The following is a 14,880-nucleotide window of genomic DNA, read 5'->3' as shown; positions in this document are numbered from 1 at the left end:
GCACGATCCAGCATCTGGGATCAGATCCTGTACAAGGCCAAGGTGTCATTCCAAAGCTCTCCTTCGTTCCTTATTGATCCTGCTGCATTTGTCAATGGACTGCAGATGTCTCCACTAGCACATTACCTACAATACTTTTATTTCCCATGACAGCTTTCCATTCCATTAACTTTTATAACAGACATGTTTACCAGCCCCAGAGACAGATGTAGAGACAGTGGCAAGAGTCTTTTAAAATAGGTATCTGAGCTTTCAGGTCCTGACATAAACATTTCCACAGAATAGTTTAAAAATAGTTTTTTTAAAAATCTGCAACTATAAAGGCAAGAGCAAAAATCCGATCTGTGAGACATCTCCACAGTGATGTGTGATGTCTGTTCTTTACGTGCCCTTTTAATGGCTGTCCTCCAGCCTCTAGCACTTTTTCCTTTCTCTTCCAACCTACCACAACCTCAGACTCAACTCATGGAGAAGCTGAGTTTGGTGTGAACACCACTTCTAAGGTGAGACTGTTCAGCTGTTAGTTTCTGACATCCCCGATCCAGCAGTGCCTTTTATCCTCTCTCCCCGAAAGAGAAGTCAGTGCTGTGTGATCATTGTGAGGACTGGTTTTGACAGGAGGCACTGCCTAGGGCAGGGCTCCCAGCCTCTCCCTGGCCCACGGGTACGTGACTGGCACTGGTGCCAGGATCCTGCCGCCAGCAAACTGGGAGCCAGGACAGCTTTCCTGCTCATCACCTCAAGTAACAGTGGCAGAGACTTCTCAGGAGCTGCTCCAGTCACATCAGAGTTCGTCTCCTCAGCTCTCCTCCTTTCCTACCTGTAGCCACCTGTGTATCATCACTGCCCTTCAGCAGGATCACCCCGCCCACTCATCTATTGCTTCTTCCCACCCTGAGAACCATTTCACAGCAATAGGACGGCGCCTCCCAACATGAAAATGCGTCTCACGTCTGCACAGTCCCATCAGGACAGCCTTCCCAGACTAGAGCAGCGTCATCCCCTTCTCTTTCTGACAACAGCTCTACCCATGCCAGGGTGGCAGCACGACCCTGAGCTGCCTGTGCCCACAGAGGACGGCCCCTGGTCTCTGTAAAGCAGAACTTGTTAAAGGCACAAACAAGGTTTAACGTGCTTGAACTGCACGGCACAAGAAACGCTCCAGGAGGCAACCAAAGAAAAGGGATCACAGGAAGGAGGAGACTGCAAACTGTGTCAAAACTTCACACATTCATAGGGTCACCTCTCAAACACCTACCAAGAGAAACTACTGAGCTCAGTTAAAGTAAGGGGTAATTAATGTCCCTGGAGCACTGAGGCAAAAGAGGGGATTAAAGAAAGCTGCAATGAGATGGAAAGGATAAAATAATATGTTTCATTAATTTTGCTACGTTTTAGGGAAAGAACACAGGCAGAGCACAGCAAAAGGATTAGCTACGTGTATACTTGCAGAATTATGAAAACAAAGCAATTTCAGTCAAGATGTGCCTGTCAAAATCCTCAGTAGGATTCAGAGCAGTTTCCAAGGTAACCAGCACTAATTGTTGGCACAGTGCAATCGAGTCAACAACAAAAGCACAAAGCAACCTGCACTGCCTTGTGAGGCAAAACACCCCACATATCCCTGCAGAAAGAAAAGATGCAAAATGGCTGTTTGCTATCTTAGATGATTTGAAAAGCAGAACAGGACCTATGGATCTTTTCCCCCGGGGAACCGCAATTCCGAGAGCAGCCGGGCTATAAACCACATAGCAATTCGATTTGTTGAGAGGCATTAGCCAGACCCTAAGGACAGGTCCTGAATTCATGCACGGCTCTCCTGGAAGCTGGTGGATGACTTGTGCCAGTCAAGACTGCTGAAATGTTGGTGGGGAAAAAAACACAGGCATCCCCCAGTGACACTGGGGTGGAAAAAGCAAAGATGCATCTTGGATTGATCTCTGGGATCACGACAGCTCTAAACACTGCCTTTCTGCATGCAGAATTAAAGGTAAATGCACAGCAGCAATCAAAGTGTTAGGAATAAGTTCTATAAACCGCAAAAAGTGCCAACAGATTAGTGCTTCAGACTGAAGACAAAGCCATAACGTAGCTTTACAGAATTCAAATACTGGCTTTCAAACGGCTTTAGTGAGCGTAAATATTTTGCTGTAAGTAGGTCCTTGATCTGGATGTTGGCAATATTAACAGTAATTGGCAGGAGGTACCAAGGCAAATAATAGGAACATCAGCTTTTAAATTCAATGCAGCCACAACTGACAAGCATCATTTCCCTAATAAATTCGCTGACTTAAAGCTTCTGCAGCATGCATGAGGATAGTGACAGATTAATTTAATCACCAGCTAACCAATAGAACAGGCCAGAAAAGGTCTGTGTTTGGGGAAAGAAAGAGCTTTGACAGTTTAATGCATTGGATTCCCAAGGTAGGAACAGTCAGATTATCATTGGGGAAAGATGGACTGAAGTGACTGTGTGAGAAGGGCAGGAAGAGGTGAGCCACAGCTGAGTACCTGCCACAGCATACCCTGGTGAGCCCCACTGTGTTCTGGGGTACTCAACAGCCTCTCCTATAGTGTCCTTAAACTCTAGATTGTAAATCTGAACTACCACTACGCAGCTCCTTAACACTTTAGAACCTGATAATCCTGGAGGTCTTTTCCAGCCTTAGTGACTCCATGATTCTTGTGCTATCTGCTTTACTCCGATGTAAATCGGCTGCACAGGTGGAGTCCCGACTGCAGCTGAGCACTGCTGGCCTGGCTGTGCTCTGGTACAAACACAAGGCTCGAGGGGGCCTTTCCTGGGCACCCTCAGCTGCTCTGCAGCGCTCAAGGAAGCAGCAGGGAAGCTCAGGCTGCCCATCCTTGGGCTGCTTCCACATGTCCTGTGCGTGTTCCAGTTCCCCTGCTCTGACTGAATTCTCCTGGTCACTCTCTCCAGTGAGAGGGTTGGACACACAGTGCAAATCCCCGAGGCACAGAGTGCAAACACTGGAGTGACTCATGCTGGGAGCCAGAGCCGTTCTGGAAGCTGCAGGCAGCCCCTCCTCCGGCTCCCCAGCACATTCAGCAGGCAGAGGCCTCTGCCACACGGTCAGGCAGCTGTGGAACAAAACACTGAGGGAGCAGGCCCACCTCAGCCCTCCCTGAAATGTGTAAGTCTGTTAAAAGGGGCCACACCAATGTCAGTACAATAATGCAATGCTTTCAAAATGAGCCCTCATTACTGCAATACTTGTTTCCTGTGCATCCCCTGAGTCCATCTTCTTAAGCCTACTGCCTGGAACAAAATATTTACTGTCAGCATTTCCCAGACAAATCAGAGGTGGGAAAAGCTGTCAGTTCTGTTTTATCTGATGCATGGGCAACACAATTTAGAGCTAACATGCAACAGTGAAACACCAAACCCTCAGCCAGGGCAATGCAGGAATGTCCACTGCCTTTCCTGGGACTTGGTATCAGCTCAAAACAACTCCTGCACATACAAAGCAGCTGTAGCTATCTTTCTCCAAAAATACTCATTCCCTAGGACTGACACAGAAGAAATCACTTTGGCTTCAAAGCAAATAACCAGATATTTAATCCTTTGAATATGAGTAAATACACATAGTGAGTAACTCACTTTTAAAATCAATATTAGTTTTGGACTTCAAGTTAACATTTTAAACAAACTGACTTTTAACAACCTCTACAGAAGTCAATGAAGCATCAGCCACCTACAGAAGGAGGTGATGCATCCCCTTAAGGTTTATTTTTAGTTCCTTTTGGGATGATTCTAAACAGTTTTTACAGTGCTTTCTCTGATCTTTTTTAAAAAGGATTCACATTATGCTATAGAAACTCTGTTGGATTTAAGTGCACACACCGTGTGGGATTTAGTCATGCCTGGTCAGGAGGACTGAGGATCAATCTGTCAAGCCAACAGGCTGGTTTAACCCCCTCAGGGGATATTTAACACATGAAACACAGCAACCATGCCCTGCTCACCCCAGTGCTCACACTGCTGGTCCAGTCCAGTTCTGCACCGTAGGGGAAGGGAATCCAGGGGAGCTGGCCCCTGATCAGTACGAGCTGTAGCCAATAAAGGTGAGGGAGACAAGAGGGAGGTGAAGGGATGGCTCATCCCTGCAGGAGCCCTCACACAGCCTGCTCCTGTCCACCACCTGCCTGCTCACACCTCTGTATGTGCAATGGGATTAGCAAAGAGAGATGTGCACCTGCTCTTGAAGGAGGAAAATGTGGGAATTGCACATCAAAGCCCTCAGAGCATCTTCAGTGCTTTTCAGTGCACAGGCACAGGGTGCCCCGAGCATCTGTGGCTGCCCCATCCCTGGCAGTGTCCAGGGCCAGGTTGGACAGGGCTTGGAGCAACCTGGGACAGTGGGAGGTGTCCCTGTCCATGGCAGGGGGTTGGAATGGGATGAGCTTTAAGGTCCCTTCCCACCCAAACCATTCTATGGTTCAGTGCCCTTCTGAACTGCCTCTTCCACTTTTGCCAAAGCTGTTTTCTCGGGGCACCTGAATACCCGCAAGCTTCTGGAGACATCCAGCTGCTGAGGGGAGAGCTGAGACCAGCGCTGGGGGCACTGCAGCCTCCAAGAGAGCTGCCCCCAGAGAATGAGCTCCTTAGGGCAAGAAAATGAGGAGCAGTTGTGGAAGTTCCAGGTGGCAGAGGAGCTACACTGGATGGCTGGGATAGAGCTGGAAGCACAAGAGTAAGAAAAGGTAGAGATAACATAAGTGAGAAAGTAGAGAGAGAAGGAAGAACTGACAGAGCAATCATTGAGAAGGATGATAGGATGAATTTATATTCATAAGAATTTATATTCATAAGAATTTTCTCTTATAAAATACAGAGAAAGGATGACAGGGAAAGGAAAGAGAAAGCAACTCACACACAGGAGCAGCTAGGGATTAGTTTCAGCTCACCAACAAAGTGTGCAGGCTGCATTACCCTAGATGTGGCATACTCTGAATTTGGGGTGAAAAAACAAGAGTCAGCACTGAATCCTATTCCCTCTTCTCCCACATGTACAAGGCTGTGGATGAACACAGTTTCAGGACACGAGCAGGACTGCCACATCTGCAGAGCACTGGCAGCTGATCATTCATGAAGAGGTGCAGAAGTATCTGTCTGGCCAAATGCATGGACAGAGACCCAGACTGCAGATCAGTTTGATCCTAACTGCCACAGGCTCTATCATCATGGATTTGTCCCAAGGAGAGAAATAAAAACAAAAAGTGAAGTATCTGCGGTTTATTTTTCTGTCCCAAAATACACAGTGCCTCCCAGTGAAACTGATTGCCGTGAACTATTCAATCTACTCAGCCCTGAGTGAAATGACTCTGGGAAGCAGCTGAGAGGTTTTCCTGCCCTGGAGCTAATGATATCTCTCAGTTCTTTTCCATATACTGCATGCAACTTAACCCTAAGTTTTGAACATTTATTTTCCACACACAGGAGAAGGGCTCACTCCCATGAGCTGATGTACACAGCTGGGGTGCCTTGAGTTTCCTGCACTTTTTGCATGTCATGAGGAAGGCCTCAATACTAACAAGACCCCAAGAACAAACCCAAAGTGCATTTCTAAATCATCACTTCAAGAAGGGGTTTTCCAAGCACCACTGACTGTGCTCTGTCAGTCTGTGAAACAGCAGTGAAAATGTGAATGTTCTGCTCAGAATCCCCCAAAGAACAAACAACAGCATTAACACCATCGCACAGACATCTCACTTTGAATTTCCAGATCAGCCATTGGTGGGACAGGCACTGGATCATCAGTGCTCATCTGCCAGCTAATGCCAGCTGTTCTGTGCTGACTTCCATCTCTTCAGCTGACAAAGGCAAGAAAATCTGTATTATCATTAGAAGGACTGAATTTCAAGTGAGCAGTTCATCCACCAGTAGCAACTCCACACAAAAAACCCTGACCAAAACACTACTCAACACTAAGTTTGGCTGTCCTTACCCAGGATATGAATACAGCAAGAGAAGAGATGGTTTCTTCTCTACACTGAAACCTCACAGATTAAAACAGCATGAAAGAGAAAGACAGAGGGTTGTCCCTTGCTTCTTTCCACTGTTTCCTTTGAGTTTCTCACTCAAATTAAAACCCAGATTGCCTTTGCTTTCCAATTTTAATACAGAGTAGCTCACTGTGGTAAGTCAAGGAATTTGCACATATATCTCTCTCATATTTGTACTTTGTACAGAAAATACACCCCAAAGTAATATGTTCTTTTAATTTCCATAGAAGTGGTGCCTTGGTGAGGACTACAGAGTGAGGTCCCAATCACAAAGTGCTTGCAGTCTTCCTTATCTCCCTTAACCTTGAGAAGCAAATGCTAGAGGAAAAGAGGTAAAAACCTAAATCCTCCTTTCCTTTGTCAGCCAGCCTGACTGTGGCTCGCAGACGTCACAGGGAGCCTGTGCACTCCTGAATGCTAAATAATCTCCTAGGCTACATACTTTCTCTCAGCGGAGCTTAAAGAGAGATCTCACTTTGAGCAGGGCCACGTTGGCATGGCAACAGGGGGAAAAAGGGAGCCCGGCACTCCTGGCCAGGAGCACCAGACTTTGTGTGGCTCTCGTTCTTGTGAGAGAGGCGGTGGTACCTACCCCTGCTCCACCAAAAGCTAAACCCGTGCCCAGAGGGTGAGGAGGGGCTGATGTTCACCCGTGTGCTGGCAGGACCTGGCCCCATCAGCCAGCCCTGGGCTTTCCTTGTCCTGGGCTGGGAAGTAGAACCACAATGGAGAAACAGGAGGAAAGCATTTGTGAAGCAGGGGCTGAGCGGGTTAACAACACAGGCTCCTTTCAAGGGACCTGGAAACGGGGCCAGCAGTGCTCACCTGCACATGCCATGCCCTCACCTAAGAACTGCTGCTTCCTTCCAGGGTGACTTTGGAGGAGAAGATGCCATTTCAGCTCTGCCTGAAACAAGAGTAGCTGTGTGCCTGCAAAACAAGGCTCTGTTGTTTAGCAATGAACCTTCTTCCAAATCCTTCTGCCCTCAGATCAAAACTGGAATGGAAGATTATATGCTGGCATGGTCCCCACTAATTCCACCTCCCAGTTGCTCGGTGCCAAATACTGCCCAGTGTTTCTGAATGTCCCTTGTGATGCCATCACGGTGATGGAGACCACGACAGATCCTGTAAACAGAACAGGAGGGAGCCTTTGGGGTGCCCCATCTCTGCCTCTCTCAAGGGGCAGAGCTGAGCCAGCCCAGAGAGCAGAGCCCTGTGGGGAGGTGGCACACACTCCTGCACAGACCTCCTGACCAACCCGGGCTAGCTCTCCTGGCCTTTACAAGTCCTGTCTACTTTATGTAACTCATGAATGCACAAGCTGTCTCCTACCACACACTGTACAAACTGAACAGGACTCCAGCAGAACAGGCCACAGATCAGAACGTGTCTTCTGGGCACAACTGCCCCACCAGTCACTCAGCTCATGCCACTGCTGGACTGAGATCTGACCAACAGAAACAGGGAAATCTGCACTTACAGCCCCCATGAGAACAGCTACTGAAACATGGATGGTGAGGCAAACATCAAAAGCAGAGATAAGGCAAAAATGGAACTCCCAGAATGCATCTGATATTTGACATTTGAGTAGCAATAACTCTCCCAGCTACAGCAGTCCCCTAAGAAGGGCTGCAGATATTTCCCAAAAGCAACTTCAACAAACAGAGCTGATGGCATACAGTCTAAACCACGGTGTGGCTGGAACGTATTATGAAAGATGCCTCTTCCACAGCCCAGCCCTGTTGTTCCTCTTTACATCTCTGAGGGTACAGATGATGTTTGCTGGGAGCACTGACAGCATCAAGTGCGTGCTGGTTGCCAAGCCAACACGCTGACAGGCGCTCTGCTCTCCCTCCTTAAGGAAGCACAGCTGCTTTGGCAATGCTTGCATTGTAACAAACACCAACATGAACTGAAACACCAGCAGGGAGCCCAGAGGAAATGGCTGGGTGCTGCCTTCTCTAGGCCACATGCAGCCCTGACGTGGTGTGAGGCAGCAGCTGGCTCCAATGTGTGACTGCACTGGGCTTCAGATGCAGTTTGCAAAAGCCAACCTGAGCCACACCTCCCAGAGGAGCTCAGGGATAAACGAGGCTGATGGTTGGTGCTCTCCACGAGTCTGACTGCCAGCCATGGAACCAACAGCGCCTGCACACCAGCTTATCTCACCCTGCCCCTTTCAGACAGCAACCTTCACATCGTGCCCACAACTGCGCCACACCCTCCAGCTCCCACCAGCACTGTCAATCACTGCCTGACTTCTGAAGCCCTAAGAGGAGGTTGGAGGGCAGAGCCAGCCCCTCAGACAGGTTATGACTGGACAAAAAACACTGTCTTACTGGATTGATTGATTGACAGGGCCAGCCACAGAAAAAACCACAGAGACTGGTCTGTATAGTAGATATGGAATATTTTAGAGTAGAGAAGACAGCTCTGGATAGGGAATGTGAAAAGATGGAATTTCTGTGCCCTTATTCCTGGCCCTCTGCAGGAGAACAGCTGAGAAGGACCTTTATAGCAAGACTGACAGAGAACAGTAAACCCCCCAGCATTTTCTACAAGTGCCCCAGAGGGGTTCTGTTGCCCCCACTTACACTGTCTTCAGCAACATACTTGGAATACACCTATAATATTCCAATAATGTGTCCCAGAAAATGACACTTGTACACTTAATACAGAGAAGAAAAGTTTCAGACGCCTGGTGTGTTTGCCTGTACCTAAATTGGCAGAGATGATGGCGTACAGTAATTACTGTCACATCTCCTGGGCAAAGGGAGGGAGATCAAAATGCCTAATTAACAGCTGCTTTCCCATGGGAGCCATCAATGACATTGTAAGACACCTTCTTCCAGCTCTGTACATTAAATAACAGAAATGGGACAAACCCAGCAGTCACACTCAGCCCTGAATGTCACTGATTTTACACCCTTCTGTGCGTTTTGTCTGCATTGCTCAAGACATGTTTGCTGAAAGCGCACATCTGACACAAGGCTGGGAGGCTCTTTTGGGAAACAGGCATTCAGGGACCTTCCTGGGGGTACTGTCTCCACGAGGGCCTGGGCAGCAGCAGGACAGCCAGTGCAAACAGCCAGATGAAAAGGAAAGCTCCCACAAAAGCAGTCCTGTTGGGAGGACCAAAAATGCCTCCATGCAAAGAAGGCCTGTCTGTGTGTCTACTGCCAGTGCCATCAGAATATTGCCACTTGTATGGCAAGGGAGAGAGAAAGGAAAAGGAGATTAATGAGATGTCACCAGAAGAGGGAACAAACCACTGGCACACCGTGGGACCAGCCACGACTGTCAGAGCATTTCAGCCTGGGCTGGCTGTTGCATTGAGTGACCCCAAACACGGAGCTGCCACTCTGCAGCTCCAGGCCCAGCTGGGAGGGGCTGAGGGCCCCAGCCTGCACAGCTAAACCCCACGGTGATTTTCTAACCGTGCTGGGAACAGGCTCCTCTTTACCTGGAGAATGGCTACAAGGCAAGGCTATGGAAGACAATGGGATACAGACTGTTTCCTTAACACACAGCAGGAGGCTGAAACAAGCACAATTGCTGCCTTCAACACAGTTGGGTTTTTGCGGGGGTTTTTTTGCATAGCTAACCTAAAGGGACTCTGCTCAAGCACTACTTGCTATGACAGGGCAGTCTTTCGAGCTCACATTCCCTGCACTTGAGAGAAATATGCTTGTCTAAGAGAGTAGATGGTCAGAGGAATTAGTCTTTTCCAGATACCCATTTAGTCCAGCTTTACAAAGCTTGAAACAATAGGCTGAATTAGGATAAATTGCATTCCAAGTTGTAATGTGGTTTGTCCCTTCCCAGTGTTCTCTTCAGTTGTTTCCTGCTGCCTGAATCCCCTCCTTTCTGGGGTAGTATCTGCCATCACACAAAAGCTGGCTTGTCTCTGGATCAGCAGATACAACTGGACCTTTTTCTATTGTCCTTAGCTTATCTTACAGTTTTCCTTTTTCCCTGCCTCTTCCCACCCCTGCTTTGCTCCCTCACAGCCTCATCTCACCACCTCTCCTGCTGCTGAGTCTGTTTCCCCACATTCCTCAGCCCCTTACCCTTCTCTCAGATCAACACTGCCCCTTCTTCATTCTCTCCATAGGTCTATTCCTCTTTCTTTCTGGTTCCCTTACAGACTGGCACACAGCAGTGTCTGTGTTCCCCAGCCTCTCCCATGGATCTGGCACAGGCTGCCCTCTCACCCACTGTCCTCAGGACTCCAGAGCCAGAAGCAGCCAGAGAGCTGTGCCGTGTCAGGGAACTCTGCAGCTCACCACGGGGTCCCTCTGCATCCCACGTGCTTTGGGTCCCCTGCCAGTTAATGAAGGGCTGCATTTTGTCACTCTGCTGTGACATGTTACTGTCCTTAACACTGTCTGACACCAGGACACAGACACTGTCCTGAGGCTCTGCTAATAGGATTTCAGCAAATGCTTTCCCTTCATCTGTCAAAAAAATAATTCATCAAATAACAGTGTGGATAATCCAAACCCCCTCCAATTACAAACCTGCATTTGGCATGGAATGAAGAAAGCACTTAATCCGTTGAGTCACTATATATAAAGATATACTGTAGAAGATGCTTCACAATGTTCACTACTGTGATCCCTAATTATACAAATTTGACTGATTAGTTACTGCATTACTGAAAAAAAAGATGCATTCTGAGTGCAAAAAGCCAAACCTTTGCAGCTTGATGTAACAAAATGGGTTATATTGAATTGCTGGTTGCCAGAGAATGCTGCAGCATTTGCAGTCCTCCTCCTCACAGCTTCCTCCCTGACCACAGCTTTCCAGTGAGCAGAGGAGAGGCTGCCACTCCCTTGTTTCACTGCAAGTCAGGCACGTCCTGTGCTCTGCCACTGGGTCCAGTCCAAAGCTTTCCTGTCAGCCTCCTTCAGAGTGAGTTTCTGAGCATCGCGCTACCACGTCCCTTTGCATCACACATTTCACACGACAGGAAAATGTCTGGCTCGACAAAAACTACAGATCTCATTCTCCACTCTGAGTAATCCCATGGTCTTCACCAAAGATGTTCTGTGTGTGCAGTGAGAAGGGACATGGACAGGCAGGGAGCAGGGAGAACACAGCAAAACCCAGTGGTCTCAGGCTGTGGGATGCTGCAGACTGCACCAGGTGTCCTCAGGAGCACCTCCAGAGCTGCATGGGGTTTGTGTCTGCCAGAGGCCCAGCTCAGCTGCTCTGCCAGGGCACATATACGAATTTATATCCACAAAATGCATACAAGAAGAAATAGGTGCTTTACCAGCCACACTTACGTGACACCCCTAACAGCTGCCTGTGGGCTATGCCAAACCCCCAGCCCGTTCTCTTGCGTGTATCTGCCTTTGACCTGGGTGGCTGCCAGCTCAGGCCCCGAGGCTGCCCTGCCCAGCTCTGTGCGCTCTCCCACGTCCCCATGGGGCTGGCTGAAAGGAGAGCATTGATGTGTCTCCATAATGCAGCCATTACCAGCACGGCGCTCAGACAGATCAATCAAAGGCAACACAACAGATCCAGATTCCAAAAATTGAGGTCAGATTCAGTAACTCTTACACACTGAGAGAGAGACAGATATACACAAAGGCAAACTTTAACTGTGCAAATCTAAAACTGTCACTTGTAGTGCTGGACTGGGCGAGTCTCAGGAAGAACTGTTACCTCCTCCCCATCCCCATCCCTCGCCTCTGCACAGTGCTGGCACAAGGTGTCTGTGTCTGGTGGCCTTATCCCCACTGCTCCCTTAACACACGGCCCCCGTTTCACAGCCCAGGCCTGTGCATGGGCCCTGCTGCTTTGCTGTGCCTTAAGGGTCAGTTGCCCTGCTGCAGAACATCTCTCCCTAGAAAGGGCCATTTTGTGGCTCGATCCCAGCTCCTGGGTCAGGCAGATGCAGCAGCCCTTCCTGAGGGGAAACACCTCAAAATGCACCCGAGATTGGGTGATGGACAGCTGCCTGGGAAATTCCAGTTTAAACCAGTTCTCTGCTGCACATAAGGTTGGTGCAGTTGCTGGGGATGTACAGACTCCAACATGAAGGCTGAGAAGCCAAAGATTTTCCTAGGTTACAGTGCTGGACTTGTACCAGAGAAAACAAAATCCCTGTAAATCTACTCAAACCCACAGCTTGGCTAAATTATCTCCATCGACCTTGGCTTCCTAAGCATTTTCTCCTCAGATGTTTGGAGTTAGTAAGCTACTACAAATGATTAAATGATTCACATTATTGATAACTAGGTGTATCAGAGTGGCATTTAAAAACCCTACCTGATGCAATACCCCACCAAAGTCACAATTTGCAAGCAGACAAACACAGCAAAGATGACTAAATTTTGCTGTGAATAACAATCCTGATTTCAAGATCAAATTCTGAACTGAACACCAAAAATCTGGAAGTCCTGCATTAAGTACATCCAGCTAGTAAATACTAGTTTGAAGTAGCAATACACGCTCTGGTCCCTTTCTATCATTACAGTAAGCTGCTAACTGGTTTCTCCTTCAAAAAGAGAAAAAATATCGAAAGAAATGTATCTTAAGTATTGTACAAAGGTTTACATTGCACTGATTAAACGTGGCCTTAGCCAATGCCTGAGTGTGCAGTGCACAAGTTTGCAGAGAGCTAGGAATTCAAGCATGAAGGCAAGCAGTTGTGGGGACTTTTCCAGTGCTCAAGGACAGAGATGTCACGAGATAAGCTATATTAAGACTCTCAAACAAAAGCTGTACACACTGACAGCAGGTCTCCACACTAGAGATCTCAGAGTCTGAGCAGGGAAGGAGGAAATGAGGCCACAAAGTGGTGACTGAAGCGAACTTCACCTGGACCAAGACTGATCTGGTTCCCTCAGCAAATGGGTGGCCCCAGCACTACTGCATGCCCTAGAACACGCTTCCTCGTTTTGTCTCGTTCTGCTTTTAACCACTTGCCTCAAAATTAAACACAAAAAAGGCACTACTATAATGCCTGCTGATGGCCAGCAGTGGTTTCCTTCCTCCTGTCACCCATTAGCTGCAAACTCAAATGTCTGGGTCTGTGTCTGACCAGCACTCAGAACCTGAGCTTGAAACAGCCTGAGTAAAGCATTTCTCTCCTCCCTTTCTAAGGATAGGAGATTCCTCTTCATCCTGTCAAGTTATCCCCACTTTTCCATATGTATGGGGGGACTTGTCCACCATGGGGTGAGAAATCTGTGGCAAAGAGAAATGCACTCAACCTCCTCCCTGCTAAGAACTGCAGCAAATCACCTCTCCTGCTTATCTGCTGCCTAAACATAGAGTAAAGCTGGGTTACAGCAGAGACAAGAGCTCGTTACCATCTCCTCAGTCATCAACACTGTGTTCACCTGAATGCTCACACGTGATTTCTTTTACCTGGGCCAAAATTTGAAAGCCAATCTGCAAGAAGAGACTTAAAATATAAACACATGTACTTTTAGTAGAGATCTCAATTTCCAGCACAATTGCTTATGAAATGACTGTACAGTCCAGGAGCCTTAAAATTCTCCAGCTGCTGAGAAATTATGGATAGCATCTCCAAATGCTGTCAACAGCCAAAAAAACATTGCTAGAAAGATCTCTTTAGCATGCATGAATGGATGCATCAAGGGCAGTTGTGTCTACACAAGAAAAATTCTTCTTGCACTGTGCTTTTGGGGTTTGGAGTGGGAACTCTGCACAAGGATAATTAGCATTTACTTCTAAAACAGGAAACTTGCTTTGCATATTTCATTTTGACACAGTCACACTCTTCTTTTTTTTTTTTTCTGCACATAACAAGCTGAATTCTAAAAACCTTACGTAGTTTACAAATAGACCAAGTCCCAATGAGCACCCAGTGAAATATGGCTGGGCAAGGACAAATAAATGCTGATACTGAATTGTGGTGTTCCCAGCCAGGATGAGCAATGCACTGTTTTGCAAACAGTACATGGTTTCAGGAATGTTGTTAATTGTGAGCAATAACAGGAGAGTCCCTCCTCCCTGCACACACAGATGCAGAGTCATGCATGCACAGCAGCTGGGCAGTTTGCTGCTCCCTCGTGGCCCAGAGGGCCTGAGCAGCTGCCCTGTACCCGTCTGTGGCCACATCCCTGAGAGGTGGCCCTGCCTCCTGTACAAGGAAGGCCTTTCCTGAAGCCATCTCAGAGCAGTGCCCAGAGCCCTGCGTGGGTGTCACCCGTGTAACCCTGGGTGCAGACGCAGCTCTCGCAGTGAAAAGCCAGTGCCACTCAAAGCACACACCCCCATGTCACCTCCCCCGTGCCATGCATGACTCCACCTCACATTCCCCCCTGGAGAAACAGCCCGGTGTGCAGAGCCTGTGTGCTGCACGGGGCGCCGGGGTGCATTACCTGCAGTCTCCCTGCTCCCTGACGACAGCTCTCCGTTGATGCCGTTCTCTTTGGTCTGAGCGTACGTCCCCGGCTGCTGGCGGCCGCCCAGCCTCAGCTCCTCGTCCTCTCGGTACGGGAATCCATTGGCACTTCTGACCAGCCCGGCACTGGCGCCCCCCTGATCCTTGATTTCAGGAGAGTGTGGGTGTGAAGAAGCCTCTGTCAGCTGACCTGAAGTCCAGTGCGGCGCCTTGGCTTCGTCTTTCCTGTCCTCGGCCATGGCTCCTCGCCTTCCCCACTTGGCCTGTAACGACACGGGCAGAGAGATCAGCTCCAGACGGGAGCTGTGCCCCTGACCCTCAGCACAGGCATGTCCAGCACGCTGCTGCTAAACTCAGGCCTGGCAGAGGAAAGACCTGTGTGCTTGTCCCAGCCGTGAGCGAACTGACTGAAACCCAAAAGAAACCAGCAGCGCTAAAAATTACGGGTCAAGCCCTCCCTGACT

At 48.5% G+C, this 14,880-nt stretch overlaps 1 protein-coding gene across 19 annotated transcripts in view; it reads right to left on the bottom strand.

Annotated features, from left to right (window-relative positions):
• MAP2 (microtubule associated protein 2) overlaps nucleotides 1-14,880 on the bottom strand; it is a 218,260-nt gene that overhangs the window by 56,358 nt on the left and 147,022 nt on the right. For all 19 annotated transcript variants that reach the window (XM_063400145.1, XM_063400144.1, XM_063400147.1 and 16 more), the window contains one exon: nucleotides 14,394-14,679. In XM_063400145.1, the coding sequence (XP_063256215.1) occupies nucleotides 14,394-14,655 (262 nt within the window). In that variant the 5' untranslated portion in view covers nucleotides 14,656-14,679. The remainder of the gene's footprint in view (nucleotides 1-14,393; nucleotides 14,680-14,880) is intronic.

The sequence above is a fragment of the Prinia subflava genome, chromosome 6 (assembly GCF_021018805.1).
Source record: "Prinia subflava isolate CZ2003 ecotype Zambia chromosome 6, Cam_Psub_1.2, whole genome shotgun sequence".
Lineage (NCBI taxonomy): Eukaryota > Metazoa > Chordata > Aves > Passeriformes > Cisticolidae > Prinia > Prinia subflava.
Note: the sequence above shows the minus strand (reverse complement) of the source record. Positions and strands in the feature narration are given on the sequence as shown.